At 45.3% G+C, this 17,819-nt stretch overlaps 9 protein-coding genes across 9 annotated transcripts; 6 read left to right on the top strand and 3 right to left on the bottom strand.

The window, feature by feature from the left end:
- Positions 1-1,428: 1,428 nt before the first annotated feature.
- KUCA_T00000774001 (uncharacterized protein) lies at positions 1,429-2,511 on the bottom strand (the record flags this gene model as incomplete). The annotated part of the gene is made up of 1 exon (XM_022605344.1): positions 1,429-2,511. The coding sequence occupies one exon, from the start codon at positions 2,509-2,511 to the stop codon at positions 1,429-1,431; it is 1,083 nt and encodes a 360-aa protein (XP_022456822.1).
- A 409-nt stretch (positions 2,512-2,920) lies between these two features.
- KUCA_T00000775001 (uncharacterized protein) lies at positions 2,921-4,300 on the top strand (the record flags this gene model as incomplete). The annotated part of the gene is made up of 1 exon (XM_022605345.1): positions 2,921-4,300. The coding sequence occupies one exon, from the start codon at positions 2,921-2,923 to the stop codon at positions 4,298-4,300; it is 1,380 nt and encodes a 459-aa protein (XP_022456823.1).
- Positions 4,301-4,706: 406 nt separating this feature from the next.
- KUCA_T00000776001 (uncharacterized protein) lies at positions 4,707-5,639 on the top strand (the record flags this gene model as incomplete). Its single annotated transcript, XM_022605346.1, has 1 exon — positions 4,707-5,639. One exon carries the CDS (start codon positions 4,707-4,709, stop codon positions 5,637-5,639), a length of 933 nt encoding a protein of 310 aa, XP_022456824.1.
- A 232-nt stretch (positions 5,640-5,871) lies between these two features.
- Positions 5,872-7,440, bottom strand: KUCA_T00000777001 (uncharacterized protein; the record flags this gene model as incomplete). The annotated part of the gene is made up of 1 exon (XM_022605347.1): positions 5,872-7,440. One exon carries the CDS (start codon positions 7,438-7,440, stop codon positions 5,872-5,874), a length of 1,569 nt encoding a protein of 522 aa, XP_022456825.1.
- Positions 7,441-8,186: 746 nt separating this feature from the next.
- On the bottom strand, positions 8,187-9,339 carry KUCA_T00000778001 (uncharacterized protein; the record flags this gene model as incomplete). The annotated part of the gene is made up of 2 exons (XM_022605348.1): positions 8,187-9,198; positions 9,323-9,339. The coding sequence occupies 2 exons, from the start codon at positions 9,337-9,339 to the stop codon at positions 8,187-8,189; spliced, it is 1,029 nt and encodes a 342-aa protein (XP_022456826.1).
- Positions 9,340-9,958: 619 nt separating this feature from the next.
- KUCA_T00000779001 (uncharacterized protein) lies at positions 9,959-12,319 on the top strand (the record flags this gene model as incomplete). Its single annotated transcript, XM_022605349.1, has 1 exon — positions 9,959-12,319. The coding sequence occupies one exon, from the start codon at positions 9,959-9,961 to the stop codon at positions 12,317-12,319; it is 2,361 nt and encodes a 786-aa protein (XP_022456827.1).
- A 160-nt stretch (positions 12,320-12,479) lies between these two features.
- Positions 12,480-14,468, top strand: KUCA_T00000780001 (uncharacterized protein; the record flags this gene model as incomplete). Its single annotated transcript, XM_022605350.1, has 1 exon — positions 12,480-14,468. One exon carries the CDS (start codon positions 12,480-12,482, stop codon positions 14,466-14,468), a length of 1,989 nt encoding a protein of 662 aa, XP_022456828.1.
- Positions 14,469-14,657: 189 nt separating this feature from the next.
- KUCA_T00000781001 (uncharacterized protein) lies at positions 14,658-16,436 on the top strand (the record flags this gene model as incomplete). Its single annotated transcript, XM_022605353.1, has 1 exon — positions 14,658-16,436. One exon carries the CDS (start codon positions 14,658-14,660, stop codon positions 16,434-16,436), a length of 1,779 nt encoding a protein of 592 aa, XP_022456829.1.
- A 298-nt stretch (positions 16,437-16,734) lies between these two features.
- KUCA_T00000782001 (uncharacterized protein) lies at positions 16,735-17,640 on the top strand (the record flags this gene model as incomplete). The annotated part of the gene is made up of 1 exon (XM_022605354.1): positions 16,735-17,640. The coding sequence occupies one exon, from the start codon at positions 16,735-16,737 to the stop codon at positions 17,638-17,640; it is 906 nt and encodes a 301-aa protein (XP_022456830.1).
- Positions 17,641-17,819: the final 179 nt, after the last annotated feature.

A 17,819-nucleotide genomic window follows, 5' to 3' on the forward strand; every position in this document is an offset into this window, starting at 1 on the left:
GTGTATTTGAGTCAAGTCGCTGACATAACCGTAGCCTAGAAACACGCACTAATGCCGGCTCAGCGATCTGCATTAATTTCATATGTACGCACTTTTAACCTAAAACGGGCAGGACTTGTGCCCACAGGCACCGGTCTGTCCAAGCGTTATGTATTGTTTGGTGATGTGATCCGTGACTTTACCCTTTTAGGAGTGATTGCTCGCCGTGTTGTTCACTTCGGAGATTTTGGCTCTGAGATTTAGGTTTTCGAGGAATGTTAACGTAGGGTGTAGGCTCGGATGTATCGTAGGTGGGTCCAGAGCTTAAGTTAACTGTTATTTGCAATAACCATAAGTGTCTATCAATTTTCTCTTATACAACAAGAATTATATGTTGAGCATAGATTCTCCTACATTTCACCGTCTTGTTTTTTTTTCTCAACCGCTGCCCCTTCTCAAAAGCCTTATTCTGTTGGCTCGCCTGGCACCTTCCCAAAACGCATCTTTAGTACTTGCATGAACTTGCATGAATCATCTCCAGGACTCGCGAATCTTAATTGTTGTTTTGGGAACAGTCGCGAATCCAAAAGCGTATTGAAATCCGCTTATGGCATGTCAATGGGCTCGCTATGCGCAGGTTTATTTGTGTGTTTTTTTTAGGAAATCGGTTGATCCCGTGACGGGTTGATCCCGATTAAAATAACAACCAACCAAGACACGCTGGTAGTATACGGCCAAGGCATACATTTTAGGAAACTCCTAAGGTTTATTTAGTTTAAAGTTTAATTAGTTGATTGCTTGTAGAATTTCCTTAAGTGTCTTCCGGTTGTTGTTAGACGACAAGTTATTATTGCTCGATAAGCTCCTGCGATCACCGTGACCCCCAGCGCGTTCCTGTCTGTTAAGCCTTGGACCAAGATGAGCACATCAGATCGAAGATCATTTCAAGTCGGCAAGTTCTTGCCTCATGCGGGTATTATACCGCTCCTGGCCAAGCCTGAATGTAAGAGCTATGGTCCGACGTAAATCTGGCTAATTGGAGGAGCCCGATTAGTGACATCTCCTATGAACTGACGAGTTGCTTTAAAAAAAAAGCCGCACGATATGTCATTCATTGACTAGTACATAATTCATGGTATAAGGTGTTGAACTAGATTGGTAAAGCCAATTGTGTCTTTATGATTTAATTTAAGCACTTAGTAAAAAACTAAATTTCATGAAGCTAAATCCTGGAGTTTATTCTCTGATCATGTTTGAACACACTTTTGCAGAATATGAGATTTGACAGAATTTTCATTTTTTCCAAAAAAATCTCTATATTTCCAAAACTCATCTCTACAACACTCAAGTACTTATTTTATGTTTTTATTCAGTTTCCTGGGGCTCAAATATGACAATTATCTATATATCTCATAACCATCGGCATGAATGCCGTTACTACGATGCCTTTCACTCCTGACCAAAAATCTTTTGGTAGTCAGTCAACACGTACCTGAACCTAGGCTTGTTCTCATGACACCCCACCAGGGCCTTCTTGACTCCCTCCTCGCTGATAGGAATATCTTCGTACCAACACTTGATTCCCTTTTTAGAGGCCAGATCCAGCATATCCAGCATCTCCTTTCTGCTTCCGAGATGAGAAGCACCAAACAGCGCACCGTTGCCGAAAATGTCGCCGACACTAACCTGGAGATTATCCTCAGGTAAACCAACAGTCACAAGCTTTCCGTGAACTTTCAATGTCCTCATATAGCTACCCACATCAAAGCCTTCTGACGAGTTACCACATTGGATGATCACATCAAGCTTTCTAGCGTACTTCGTCGCGAAATCCTTTTCTTCCCAGGTTGGAATAAAGTAATCGGATCCCAGTTCAGTTGCCACCTGTTTCTTGTCACTGGTTCTGGAGAAAGTGTAAACTGTTGCCCCAAGAGCCTTCGCCCACATAATAGCGAAATGGCCCAAACCACCGATACCGATGACCCCGACGCTCTTTCCCGGGCCAGCTCCGTTTCTCACCAAGGGAGAATAGGTGGTAATCCCCGCACACAGCATTGGAGCAACATCGCTATCAGACAGGTTTTCAGGCAGAGGAAACACCCAGTGACGATGAGCCCTGACGTGGGAAGAATAGCCACCCCAAGTCTTGTCTCCGTCCGGGTAATGGTCGTTGTAGGTATCAACCATCTGAGGACAATAAGTTTCGTTATCGGACTTACAGTCAATGCATGTACCGCAAGACCAGATCTGGGCTCCACAGCCAACTCTCTGGCCAATCTGGAAATCATCCACCTTGGGCCCAACAGCAACCACCTTACCAACAATCTCGTGACCTGGGATCACAGGCAAATCAGGCTTGGACCAACCAGCCTTGACGGTGTGGACGTCTGACCCGCACACTCCACAAGCTGAAATCTTGATGTCGACGTCGTAGTCACCCAGTTTCTTGGGAGTGAACTCGATCTTGGTGGCCTCTGACCATTTGTCGCAGTCGGTGACAGCAAATCCGCTGAACGTCTCTGGGTAAACCATTTTGATATGGCAATAAAAATTAGAAAAATTTGATTTTCAACTAAAAAAAACTGAGGTGTTATGCCTTACAACCATCCAGGGGCCACAGCCGTCCGTTTTATATAGCCAAGCTTTTGCAGCAGGACTAATACGCGCACATCCCACGCGGAAACCCCACAAAGTCGGACTTGGGATCATAACCCGTTTGGGTGTGTGTGCGCTGACAAAAACCCCACCCCTCGAAGAGCAGGACGTGGTTGCCTAATAGGGCAGGTGTCCCCCACATTCTATAGGTATGGGTTAACTTTGGCGATTATGGCCTCTCGAAAAGTTTCAATGATCTTATAAGACTGTGCGGATGTCTGTCTCAATGGGATTGCAGAAATAAACTTCAGATCCACATACCAACCACTCACCACCCAATTTCCAAATGCCAACATCTACCAGCGATATCATCATCACCGGCTTCAAAGTCTACGACATCCGTTTCCCCACGAGTCTCGATGGAATCGGATCTGATGCCATGCACCAGGGGACCAATGGGTCCCACCCATACCTACAATTGTTGACCAATAAGCCAGAACTTGTGGGTGAAGGAATGGCCTTCAGCAACGGTCGTGGTTCTGAGCTCGTGGTTGCAGCTATTGAGGCCTTTGCCCCACGTGTGGTTGGGAAGAAATTCAGCAGTCTTGTGGAGAACATGGGCAATACATGGAGGTATATGGTGAGCGACTCGCAGTACCGTTGGATCGGACCCGAAAAGGGAGTCACCCATCTGGCGACTGCAGCCGTGATCAATGCGATCTGGGATCTCTGGGGCAAAGTAACCAACAGACCAGTATGGAAGATCGTTGCCGATATGACACCAGAGGAGATTGTCAGGTGTATTGACTTCAGATATATCACCGATGCCATTACGCCTGAGGAGTGCATTGAGTTGTTGACGAAGACGAGTGTGGGCAAAGAGGACAGAGTCCAGGAAGCTTTGGAAAATGTCGCTGTTCCTGCCTACACGACTTCTGCTGGATGGTTGGCATTCAGCGGTGATAAGATGAAGAAAGTGCTACAGGAAACAATCGACCAGGGCTTCAAAATTTTTAAGTTCAAAGTTGGAAGCGATTTAGCGGCTGACAAACAGAGACTTCAAGCCGTCAGAGACATCATTGGATATGACAATGAGTACCAGGTGATGATCGATGCCAACCAGGTTTGGTCTGTTCCTGAGGCAATTGAGTGGATGAAGGAGTTGGTTCAGTTCAAGCCAGTTTTCATTGAAGAGCCAACCAGTCCAGATGATGTTTTGGGTCATGCAACCATCAGGAAGGCTCTGAAACCATATGGTGTGGGAGTGGCCACAGGTGAAATGGCTGCCAATAGAGTAATCTTCAAGCAATTGTTGCAGGCAGATGCAATTGACGTTTGTCAGATTGACTCTGTCAGACTCGGGGGAGTCAACGAGTGTTTAGCCGTGATGCTCATGGCTTTGAAATTCAACGTTCCATGTGTTCCTCATAACGGAGCTATGGGTCTTACTGAGTTAACTTCCCATCTATCAACTATTGATTACGTCTCGATCAGTGGAAGAAAGTCAATGCTTGAAGCAGCCGACTCTTATCGTGAGAATTTAGCTCATCCATGTGAGATCAGGGATGCGCATTATGTTACGCCAATGGACCCAGGTTATTCCATTGGTTATACTCCAGGAGCCATTGAGAAGTATCTCTATCCAAACGGAAGCTTCTGGACGAGTGAAATTGGCGAGAAAATCAAGCAGGCGCCTAAAGGTGGGGATGGCTTGTTGAGGGAGTGATTTCTTTCCGGAGTTTATAATACGCAATATGGAATTTTTAGGCTAACTTGGTCCATCATTTGAAGACTCGTAGGAATACCGTGAGCCGCACATTAGGCTTTCTTGACCAAAAAAGAAAAGAAAGGGCTTGTCTTGTAAAACTGACCAGATCAGTCTCATCTCATCGGCTTATCTGCAAGTTCTCCTCCACATCCTAATGCGGTAATACCCCCCACCTGTAATATACATGATTACCCCAGAACTTGATCCCAATCAGGTGTGGTCATATAAGAAATATGATGTGATATGACGTTCACAGGATGTGCGGGTTATCCGATGTTCTCCCCAAAGACCTTATAAAGTGCAGGATCGGTTGTGGAGAAAAAGTGCGCTCTACGTTTAGTTGGACATTTTAGATTGACCAATTATGACTGTTCAACTACCACCAAAGGGAATTTACTCTCCAATTCCAACATTTTTCAAAAAGGATTACTCCATTGATTATGAATCAATCCTCAAACATGTGAGATACCTATACCAAGCGAAGGTCACTGGAATTTTAATTGGAGGTTCAACTGGTGAAGCCATTAACCTCACCAGAGAAGAGAGGCATGAGATCATCAGGAGAGTGAGATCAGAGTTTCCTGATCCCAGCTTCAAGGTTATGGGAGGAGCTATTGGTTCTTGTATTCCTGATTTGCTTGATGATATCCAAGGCTTAAAAAGTCTGAAGGTTGATTACGCAGTTGTTTTGGTTCCAGGTTATTACGGTCCTGGATTAACAAAGCAGCAAGGTCTGGTCAATTTCTTCCAGACCGTTGCCGACAGCTCAAAACTACCTCTTTTGATATACAATTATCCTGGCGTTCAAAACAATATTGATCTGACCATTGAAAGCTATATCAAGCTCGCGAAACATCCAAACATCGTTGGGTGCAAGCTGACACACTACAATTTCACATTGTACACTCTTATCTGCCAAAATGAGGAAATTAAGAGTGCAAATTTCAGGCCACTTGCTGGTGTAGGCCAGGTTTTAGTTCCCGCATTGGCTACAGGAATTGAGGGCTGCATTGATGGATTGTCCAATGTTTTTCCAAAATCCATGCTCAAGGTCTTTAACGACTACGGTAAAGGCGACACCGTCCAGGCTGCAAAATTCCAGGAACTCGTTACAACAGTAAACGAAATGACTGCAGTTTTAAACCTGTTAGGTCTGAAGTTTGCTCTGAACCATATTCTGGGTATTGGTGAGGTCTTGCACGGAAGACCACCAATTGACCAGGACATTGACGAGTCTGTGTGGGAAAAGTATCTTCCAGCCTTTGAAAAGTTATGGGCAATTGAGAAGGGTCTTTGAATGGATAGTTATATAGAGTACTACATTATTCAAAATCAAGTAAGTTATCGTTGACATAATATAAAGTGGTACGCAATTGTTTGAAAAGTGTAGGCTAAGATGGCTGTCTATGATCACTCCTAGTTAAGTAAAGTGCCTGAATTCTACACAAGTAAGTTTCGAAATTAAAAAATGGAAATTATGGAGTACAAAAAAAACTTTCTCCAAGTAACAGCGAAACACCAGAGACCCCTCAGATCGTCTCCACATGCTCAGCCAGGGACGACTTTTCATCACCGAGAGCCTTGGAATGAGTAACATCTTGAACTCTCTGTTCCTCATTGATAGCAAATTCCTCAGCTCTTCCTCTTTGAGTAAGCACCTTGTAACGGGATACAATAACCACATCGTACTCTTGGAACATGTAGTCGATATCTTCCAAGGTACGTCTAGAAGTCTCAGGGTATAGGAAGTACACCACGGGAACATAGCAGAGAACGATACATGCAAAAAGCAAATAGAACCCCCATTTCATGTTGTCAATGGCCTTCTTAGTATATTGAGTAACGCAAAAGCCACAAATCCAGTTTGTGGCAGTGGCAGCTGCAGCTCCTCTAGTTCTCCATCCGATAGAGTTGATTTCTGAAGAGTAAACCCATGGAACTTTCGCGTAGGAAGTACCGTAACAGACATAGTAAAGAAAAAACATGGTCACCGTGAGACACCCCATTTCAAATTTAAGATGCGTATCAGCAACCTTGACTGAAACAGCAGCGATAATGTAGCAGACACAGCACGAGAGAGACCCCCAGATCATGAGTCTTCTACGACCAACCATATCGATGATGATCAAACACACAAACGCAGCTGCAAGATAAGAAGTGGCATTGCAAGCAGACAAAAGTTTAGCCCTTGAACTCGAAAAGCCAAGTTGGGTGGTGAGAATAGTAGGCATATAGTAGCCAAGGGCATTAACACCAGTGAACTGTTGCATGAACTGGGTACCCATTCCTAAGACGACTCTCTTGAGGTTGTGAGTTTTGTCTTTGCAGAGAAGAACATCCTTCAATGGAACCCTGTTTTTGCTTTCCTGGTCAATGATAGAAAGAATGGAGTAGTATTCTTCCTGGACCAGAGGATCTTCAGATTTGAGGTCTTTGCCCCATAGCAATGCAATGTTTTGCAGGCCCTCGTCGAATCTTTTATTGTTCATCAGCCATCTTGGGGATTCAGGCAAGAACAAGAGGATAGGGACAGAAAACATTGGGAACAGCAACTGAAACGCCATAGGGAATCTCCACTGCAATGGACCACTTGAAAAGTAAAGCCCAAAATTCATCCAATTCGCCAACATGTAGGCAAATGTGTTGGACAACGAGCCAACAACTACCAAACGACCACGATATTGTGCCTTAGTACATTCTGCCTGGTAAACGGGACAAGTTGATGAGGTGAGACCCATACCAAACCCGTTGATCACTCTGCCTATGATCATCTGGGGGAGATGAAATGCAGAGATTTGAAGAATAGCCCCGATAGCATTCAAAATCGAGCCACATAGAATCGTCTTTTTACGGCCAATCTTCTCACCAAAGGAGAAAGCAGTAATTGCACCGAGAAATGCACCGAGAGAAAAACACGAGGAAGTAATACCCGAGATGTTTGAGTCTTTGACTTTGGGAAAATGGGAGATGAAGTCAGCAGAAATTAGAACACCCGAGAAGACACCTTGGTCGTAACCAAACCAACCCATCGTCAACCCGTTCATGGCTGTTAGAAACCCCAAAAGATAATTCCCTGAAAGGCCCAAATGCTTCTTCATTTTGATATCGTGTGGAATGGCGCGAAAAGTTTCTGAAAAAATGTCAAAACACTTATTGCCAAATATCTTGGTCTATGACAACCACCGAATTCGTTGTCCTATATATATACACACAACCACGATGTCCACTTAATTCACAGCACTACACCCATGAATATATGTCCCAAAGGAGTGAATAGAAGGCGGCACTCAATATACTACAATGTTCAGGTCACTCTAGATCCTCTGTGCATGAACTGAATAATCCGGGGTAATATGGATTTGACGCGAGAGGGTCTTGGGTGGGGGAAAATTTCCTTTTTCAGAAATCTCGAGGATTTTGTGGTAGGTATTCGAGGAGAAATTACAGTATTATTGGTTGTAAGCTGTATAGAATTCTGAGTTTTCTGATTTCCCCACAAACACGGAGTGCGTCAAACGAGGCTAAGCGGGGATGATGCGGACAAAGCGAATTCGATGATATCATAGGGCGTTGGCCAAAGCGTGTAGATCTTGGTGGGGGAGGGACCGCACCAAGACGGAGTTTGCGCTTAAGATTCTATTCGACTTCTGGCAAAAATCAAATTGGGTGGATTAGGATTTTACTGATTGCTCCAGTTACTGGCAGTCTTTAAGAATGGAGGCGACTGTGGTTTGTAGTTAACTACATGTAGATTTGCTTCATTCTCCATTAACAAGTGAAATCCACTTCAGTGTATTTACGGCTTGGCAAAATTCATGTGTATATATCTTATTCTTCCATATATCTATTTGCTTTCTCGAGGAATAGTCTTAAATTGAGTAATAGAGTCAACGACACATTCCTCGAACCCGTGAAAGTTTACACCAAGATCTCTAGTGACCGATTGCCAATCCAGATCGTAACCCAAAGGATTCAGATCCGATTCGGGGATGGTGCCAGTGACAGTTTCTCCGAGGCCCGAGTCTTTCATGATTTTAGCAGCAAGGGCATACGAGAACTTGTCCGGTGAAGAAGGTACGTACCTCCGACCACCTACCGTTTCAGTGATCAAACTTCTTGCATGGGCCAGAGCCAAGTCCCTGACATCAACCCAGACAGGAACACGCGAAACGGGAAGTGGGTCAGCACCAGCATAGATATCCCACAAGATTCTGTTAGAAAGATTCAGACTCTCAACATTTTCAACGGGATGAACAACTGGGCCAAATGTCATAGGTGGACAAAAAGTCACCAGGTCGAACCCAGGTTTGTTGTGCTTGATGAAGTTCCATGCCTCTAGCTCTGCAAACTTCTTAGAGCCTCTGTAGGCAATAACTGCGTCTGCTTTGGCACTCTCTTCGTAAGTCAGAGGATTCCAGTCCTCGCCAGTGTAGGTGAACCCGGGACCCGGTCCTCTAGCCACATCCATGACAGACGCAAAAGATGAGGTCAAAACAATCCTTTTAATCTTGGGCTCGGTTATAGCTGCCTCGAGGACAATTTTCACACCACGAATAGCAGGCTTGATTAGCTCCTCCTCGGCATTGGTTACATCGTAACTCAAAGGAGAGGCTGCATGAATTATTCCATCGCACCCTTTGACTGCCTCGAGGAAAGGATTGGGCTGGTCAGACGAAGAACAAAAGTCTTCGATTTGAAAAGGCTCAATCCGATCGGCAAATTTTTGTCTCTGGGCAATGAACTCTTCCGCCTTAGCCATGGATCTTGTTGCCAGTCTGACGGTAATTCCCAGACCTAAAAGGTTGTCAACAATATGGGCACCGATGAACCCAGTTCCTCCGGTCACAAGCACTTTCCTATGGGATGTTAGAAGCGGTCAAAAAAGATTTGAAAGGACATGAATTTACTGAGTAAATGGAATACTCTGGGTGAACTGTGTGGCCCAACTGTCACTGTCCCATGATAGTTTCTCATACTTACTTAATATCCCACGTCATGTTTCAGTCCGAATTAAACAATTGAGTGAAACCTAAGCTTTTGACAAACTATCAACACTCAGGGACCCTCAGCGATATTTCAACCATTTTCCCGGCTCGACAAAACCCTTTTTGGCCCAGTATGAATCCAGTTTGCCATTGCCTCAGAATACTTCACTATGGCGGTTTGGCCCCTCCCCCACCATCCAAAGGATTCCCGATTCGGCAGACGCGCATCTTTCCTGCGCCTGTGGGGTAGATATGAGCTGAGGTGAACTGTTTGAGGGTCAAAAAGTTAGGATTGTTCACCCGTGGAAGCAAAAGGTTTGTGAAGCTGATCAGACCTCAGACATCACACATAAATGAGGAGCATGAAATACAGTGCCTGGCATTATATAGTTTTGTATTTTTAATAGAACATCAAATACCCCGACACCAGAAACTCAAGTCGTGTCTTCCACAGCTGCAGCTCGGCAGGGCAAGGCACTTGAGATCAAGCATAGTGTCTTTATCGAATGCAAGACGGTGATTGCGGGGGCCACACCCGCGAAGTTCGTGAAACTTCAGGAAACCTCGTACGAGTTTGTTGAATATTCACCTACAGCCACCAGAAGTGAGCTTCTTTTCCCTCAAACCGTCCATGTCTGAAGTATCGGCAAAGCCGGTGGCAGTACGATTTTATTGCGACTTCGCTGGCTGTGCGAGATCTTTCACGAGGCAAGATCACCTCAACCGGCACAAAAAAAACCACAGCGCAGAATTGGAGCATAAATGTGATTGGCCCGGATGCAACAAGTTTTTCACGAGAAGTGATGTGAGAGAAAAGCACTACAAAAGACATGAAGTCAAGAGCGGGATTGATCCCTCGCATAATCAACGAGCACATCGAAAGACTCAGAAAAGACACCAGATTAGATTCATATCTGTGGATGCAAATTCTATTGCCGAGGGAAAACGGCCGGCCAGTGATGCCCCAGATGGAAGTGCTTCAAAGCGGCGGAACTTGGAGGTGACTCAGTTTAACTCCACGCCGATTTTGAACGAGCCAGTGGTTTCATCCGAAGATTTACTTCAATGGTTACTCCAAGACTTCGATAGCTTGCCTGTCAGTCAGGATATGGATGCATTTGCTGATGTCTCGAGATTTCAGAGTTCGATCTCGGTGGGTGACCAGCTGGAGGTTCCATGCGAGCCACCCCAAGAGCAGGATCTAGACTTCCTACAGATTTCCTCACAGTTTCCATATTCTACCGATCAAACTACTATCAACTCGACAATAATGGAGGATCTCGCAGAGGCATTACCAAGCATCAAATACCAAGAGGAGTTCAGACAAGAAAGGCTCGAGTACTACTTGGAGATGTACTGGACGTGTTTCCATTCTCAATTCCCCGTTTTGAATAAACCTTCATTCTCCACATTCGAAGCACACCCAATTCTTTTGTTATCGATGATAGTTGTTGGAGCCTCTATGTCGAATTCTTACCAGAAGGCTCATCTTGCGAAACCACTGTTGTTTGCAGATTCGATAGCCGTTCCTCTAAGGTGGCTAATATACAAAAACAAGGAATTCAAACCACCTCCAAAATCGTGGATCGTTCAGTCGTTGACGATGCTGGAGTTATACGAAATTTCCAGCTCGTCACGAGATTTGCATGAAAGAGCGAATCTCCATCACGGATTGACTATCCAAATGTTGAGGCGATCGCCCATGTTTGGAGGAGATCCTTGGATGAAGTACAACTATGCTACAGACAACCAGAGCGTCATCACGGTGAACCGCTCCAGTGATACCGCAACATGGAAGAAATGGATAGAACAAGAATCGATGAAGAGAACGTCGCTTTTTGCCTTCTATCTAGAGACAGTTCATGCCATTGTTTTTGGCCATGAGATGATGCTCGCTTTGCATGATGTGAAGCTTTCGCTTCCATGCGACGAGAATCTGTGGCAATACGGATCTTGGGGATTCAACACCGAGTATGAAATACCCTTGAAATTTCTGGGTGCTATAAAAAAAGTCATTCACCGCCAGGTGGTGGTCGCAGGGGCTTTCGGGAAGCAAATGATTCTCTCAGGACTGCTCTCGCTATTCTTCCAGCTGGAAGAGAAAGACTTTGAGCTTTCTATCTCGGATTGGAATTCCAGGAAAGAAAAATGGAAGGGAACCATTATCTTGGCCATCAACTTCTGGAACTCCGACATCTGTCCCGGAGGATGCTGCAATATTCGCAACTCGGTGTGTTCTGAGTTGCTGCCTCTTTCCCCGCAATCCTTTCAGAAGGAGGATTTTACTTGCAAGAGCCCATTGAGACATCTTTATGCGTCATACACGGACTTGAAGCACTATGACTTCATGGTGTACGCTGGAGCACCAGGACGGATGAACGTGAAGTTCAGTGGCAAGGATACAGAAGCTGTCAACGACAGGGTCCAGAGTTGGTGCGAGAAGGGAGGAAATGCATTGGTCACTGTTATTCAGATATATCTGTTTCTTTGCGAAATGATGCTTGGAACCGTGCCGGAGTCCAACGGAACGAACGAGATTGATCCCGAAGAAGTTCCATACGATCCATCAACCGATTGCTTCCCATACCGCAAACACATGCTCACGCATATGTTGATCATCCTTTGGTGCTATAACTTTTACATTTCCGGTCCAGAATCCCACGCATATTCAACAGACTCGCCAATTGACGCCAGCGAGGTACCAGAAAAGGAGTCGGCACACGCTTACTTGAAAAGGATCAAAGAAGAACTCCAAAACTTGACGGGCCTCAAACTCGACTCCACAATATCAGGACAGTCGGCTCGCCTATTCGCAGACTCAGTTCCGCTTGTCACCCACAAACATCACATGGTGGGGCTTCTCCGTGCATTCAAGGAAAAATACGAGCATGACCATTCCGAAATTGCAAGAGAACATTCGCGACTCCTGGACAACTGTATAAAGAGAAGTCTTGGTTCACAAAGGGTCTCGTGCGACTACATGTTTGAGTAACGATAGGGTACAACATGCACGAGAGTGGTTGACAGATGGCACGTGCACGCCCAATTAGGGGGGGGATGATGTCTAACAAACAAGTAGTAAACATTAGCACCAGATAGATAAAACTCTGAAGTTTTGAATCTTTCCACACAGGGGGAAACTGTATATTATAATGCTCGAGGAAAAGAAAAGGACTCGAGGGAGTCCCGTGGTGTATTATATCATGGTGTCATTGTTGTCGGCTGCACTGTTGATAGAGGGTTGTATCGGGATTCACAAATTTCAGCACAGCTCCCTTGTAGACAAGTCGAAGTCCCGAATTACCAGCGCAGCTCCCGCCAAAGTTGAAGTATTGGACCCACAGAATGTTGAGGAGCTCCAAAGGCTGGGATTGACCCCTCAGCAAGTGGTTCAGGTTACGGACTCTCTAGGTAAAACCACACAGTACCATGGGAGGTTCCTCCATATAACGGATATGCATCCTGACCCGCTGTTCAGAAATGGCAGCTCAATGCGAGAATTGTGCCATAGAAAGTCGAGCGGCGATGATCAGGCTTCGCCGTATGGGGATGCCATGAGTGGGTGTGACTCTCCAGAATTGCTGGTGGAAGAAACGTTGAATTGGATTAGCAAGAACCTCAAGGACAAGATAGATTTTGTCATATGGACAGGAGATAATATTCGCCACGATAATGATAGACGGAATCCAAGACTGGAAATGGACATTTTTGACCTGAACCAACAGGTGGCTGATTTGGTTTCTGCCACTTTCATGGAGGAGGGTGATGAGAATATCTTGCCATTAGACAGAAGGATCAAGATTATCCCAAGTCTGGGAAACAACGATGTTTACCCTCACAACTTGTTCTCACCAGGACCAACATTACAGACGAGAGAGCTGTTTAAAATTTGGAGGAACTTTGTCCCAGCCGAACAGATGCACGTGTTTGATAGAGGGGCCTATTTCTTCACTGAGGTGATACCCGGCAAACTGGTGGTGATGTCGATCAATACGCTGTACCTGTTTCGCTCCAATCCTTTAGTGGATAATTGTGACAGTAGAAAACAGCCTGGATTCATGCTTTTCCAATGGCTTGGGGTTGCATTGAAGGAACTCAGAAAGAAAGGGATGAAGGTATGGCTCACTGGACATGTGCCACCAACGCCCAAAAACTACGAAGAATCATGTCTCGCCAAGCACATTGTGTGGCTGTACGAATACAGAGATATCATAATAGGTGGAGTGTATGGACACATGAACATCGATCATTTTATGACTCTGGATAGTGTGAGGGCATACAAAAACATCAAGACGAAGATGGCCAAAAAGGGAGTTTTACTTGATATTGATGAGAACTACTTCGACTTTAATGTGACAAGCGAAGAGCTTAACGATGACGAGGAGACCACTTTTGTATCCCATAGATACGACGGTGCACCCAATGGAAAAGTTGCGTATCTGGAGAGTGTTCGTGATGACATGTATTCCCTGGTGAAAGGGCCAAAGAAGTACGGTGTTGCGGCCGAAAGATACACCGTTGCCCACATTTCAACGAGCATTATACCGACATATAATCCTGGTATGAGAGTCTGGGAGTACAACATCACGGGTCTCTTTGATTCGTCTGTTGGAAAAGGTGAAGTGGCTGCCTCGCAGAGTGGCTATGCTGCCTGGTCCGAGGTGTTCGATAACATGGAGAAGATTTTGGCAGAAAACGACGAAGTAGAGGAAGAGGACGAGGACCAATATTGGGCGAACTACAAGGCTTCAAGAGACAAATCTTTGCCTCTCCCTATGCCAAAGGGAACTCCATTGGGGCCAGGTTATGTCCCTCAGTTGTTTTCGCCAGTGAGATATGCTCAGTACTTCCTGAACCTTTCATACTACTCGGAACATCCAGAAGAGCCGTTGGACTACAAGCTCGAGTATACTACCGATAAGCAGTACGGCATGAAGAGTCTTGTGGCGAAGGAGTGGATCCAGTTGGCTAGAACCATGGCCAAAACATCGTCTTCAAAGGCCAAGACTGATGATCATGACGCGGACGCGGAGGACCAAGTGGATGCGAGCAGCAATATATCCGCCGAGAAGTTGTGGGAAAAATACATCGCCCACGCTTTTGTTTCGTCGGGATATCAGCAATTTGAGTTTGCAAAGTAAATTAATGATATGTTATACCAATTTAAAGTAGAATTAGATATCCTACTCTTATCGTGCATCACATAAGTCGCTAACTGTTACCTCAGTATTACCCGGCCAAACTCATCACAAAACGCCGCACGCAATCAGGCGCTTATCGCTACACCACAATTCTTTTGTTGTGAAGAGTACAAACCAAACAAAACAGTTATGTCTTTGATAAGAAGAAGGCAGGGCCTTGCCAATCAACCTGTATTTCTTAAGGGTTCTGGTTTGCAAATTGCCAATCTCGTTGAAGCACCAGAACTGCCTGACCAAGTGTCTACGTTCTCCTCAGTCAAAAGAAGCATTGATGAAGAGGATGACAGATATGCCCTTTTAGAATTATTTCGTGACAGCAAAAATCAGGCAGCAAACTCGGACAAACTCCTGGTTTCTCGGCCAGAGTCTCAACACAAATTTATAGACGGGATAGTGCCTCTTGCATCTATGATGCTAGTCATTGTGACTCTTTTTGCACTGTATACGGTTCATAGGGAGTACACCAAGAGAAAGATTAAGATCAAGGAAATGACATTGGCTGAGAAGTTTGAGGACCAGGGTAATACCAGAGGTCAAGAAATGGACAATAACCATTTTTCTGCAAGGCTGACTCCATCACCCCAGAGGCTTCTTGTTCCGGATAGGTCTCCCAGACAGGAATTACTATCGGAACATCTACCACAACTGCCTCAAAGCGCTGCTCGTTCTGCCTTTGAGACCAACAGGGCCAAGATAGGAAATGACATGTTTACACATCTCCCTGCATCAATTACTGCTTATCCCACGGCTCTCGAAGTTTCACCAATCAAAACAACACACGAGTCGGCTACAAAAAAGGAAGAAGTGAAAAAGTCAGAATCGGGCAAATGGCTCAAGACACACCTATATAACATTATCAGTTCTCCCAAGTCTTGGGGAAAAGGTGGCTCTCCCAGCACGAACCACCAACCCGAACTTTCGGGAACGAGTTCGAGACTCTCAAAATTGGGAGAGCAGCCTGCCATTCTCAATTTCTTTGGCCAGAGTCAATCAGCCAGTCCCTTCAATCTCGGATTTACACCAAATGGAACTCCGATGCCCCAGATGAGAAACTCACCTTTAAGAGCACATAGTGCACTAAGATTTGAGCCAAACAAGAGCAAGTTCAGTATAGAGGAGCTTAGCTTTCTGTATCCAAGGGAGGTCATTTCAGATATCGAGGGTAATGTGAATGTTTCTGCACTAGCAACAATTCTTCCTACGACTCCGGAGCACTTTTCAACTGCAGAAGAAGCAGAGCTGGCGATTTATGAGATACAAGAAACTCTGATGTCGAGATCCTCATTGCAAAGGCCGAATATGGTGATGTTCAATGTTGCGAGGAATTTGGCCGTTGTGAGATTGATTTACATATCATTGGGTATGGACCGCAACGAAAATCCAAACATTTTCCTCAGAGCTTATCACAGATTCGTTGAAAAAATAGTGGAGTCAGGGCAAATTTTCGATATAGTTCAGACATGTACGGCTATCCAGGCAAATGCTTTGATTGAAACTCTGGTGAGGTACAGTCTTTGCCATTGGTCTTTCGACCAAACTGCCAGAATCCAACTGCAATCGCAAAACATAGACTGCTGGAAACTCATCCAGATACCTCGGTCAAGGGCGTTTCGTATTCTGACACTGATGACTCTATATGGTTTCAAGCAAGACATTCTCAAAGAAGCTCTTTTGAGAATGTGCGGCTCAACGAATACCCACAACCTGTTCTCGATACTACTGGAAGTTGAGCCGCTAACACACGATCCTGCGACTTTTGAGATTTTCCAGGAGATGAAAACAAAGCTGAGAAACTATCACAAAGGCTGCTGCATCAGCAAGCAAAACTTGGTATCGGCGAGATCTCTTTCTATGTCCAGGCGGAATACGCTGCCAGGCTCGTATGGCGCGAGTTTAGTGAATAGGTAGTGGTAACCTGGAGAAGCAGGGGAATGCTAAGCAGTTTATGGAGATACCATGAGTTTTACTTACCTCATGAATAATTTGGTTGGTTCGCCAAGCAAATATCAATCAATTATTTTGGCTGAGTACGTGTATTTCATTCACCGTATACGCCAATTTTCTTCAGCGTGCGGCTCAAGCCACCCCTGCCAGAGATCCGTGGGCATCGGCAGGCAGAACCGACCTACGCACATCTTGAAATTTTATCACTTCTTCAGTCCTTCTCTGATTCCCGAACGTCAGTCCAATTTGCAGCGCTAAGATCATGGGCTGGTACCCGTATCCTGTTGATGCTGACTCCAAGCTCATTAAGTCTCAACTTCTAATTGCCGGCGTGAAGGTTCACGCTTATGGCCTGGACAACGTTACCCCACCAAAAGCTGGAGAAACGAAGAAAGTAGCTGCTCTGTTTGTGTTGCATGGCCGCACGAATACTCATCTATTTTCAGGATCTATCGCTCACATCATTGTTGATGGAAGGTTGAAACTGGATTCCAACCCTGAATTACCCTTGGTGGCATTCACCATCGACTTGCCAAACCATGGTGAGCGTGCTGTCGACCTATGCCGAAACGAAACGGGACCTGTTAATCCCTTCGAAGTGATAGACCTTGCTTCAATGTGCAATGCTGCAGCCTATGATGTCAAGAATATACTAGAGTACTTGCCGGCGTACTGTCCTCAGTTTGACTTCGTGCCTTATGTACTGGGCACCTCAATGGGAGGGCACATTGCTTTCAAACTGGCTTCTCTGGTTCCCTTGAGCGGAATTATAGACGTTGTTGGAGCTCCTGATTTGGCGAGTTTGTATTACCATCGGGTGATCAATACTCCGTTTAGTGAATGTGCTCCCGGAATCTACAAGAAGGCCTACGAAGAGCTGGACTTGTCAGAAGAATCCAAAAAACGATACCCGAAAGCACTACACGAGAGCCTATCGTTATCCACAAAGAAATACTACTCGATAGCTCACGGAATTCCAACTTTTCTCGTATATGGAGAAAAGGACAATATTGTGAGCCCGGTTTACGTTTCTGAGCTGGAGCAACTAAAGGGCTTCCCTGGAACTGACATAGAGGTGTATTCGGAGCCTGTTGGTCACACAACCACCATGTCAATGATTGAGGCCATAAAAACATGGCTTTACAAGCGGTTGGACCAAGCAGTTTGAAAAAGCAGTCCAAGACATGGTCTGGAGCTTTTCGGGTTATCGGCGGAACCGCAGTCTACCTCCCACGAAATCGGCCTCCTTAGACCTAGAAGTCCAAGACTAGACGATCAGCATATATAAATTCAACCTCCTTCCCGAAATTCAAACCTCATCAGTACTCCCTCATATTGAGGACAGTC

Source organism: Kuraishia capsulata, genomic scaffold (genome assembly GCF_000576695.1).
Source record: "Kuraishia capsulata CBS 1993 genomic scaffold, Kuraishia_capsulata_scaffold_1, whole genome shotgun sequence".
Taxonomy (NCBI): domain Eukaryota; kingdom Fungi; phylum Ascomycota; class Pichiomycetes; order Pichiales; family Pichiaceae; genus Kuraishia; species Kuraishia capsulata.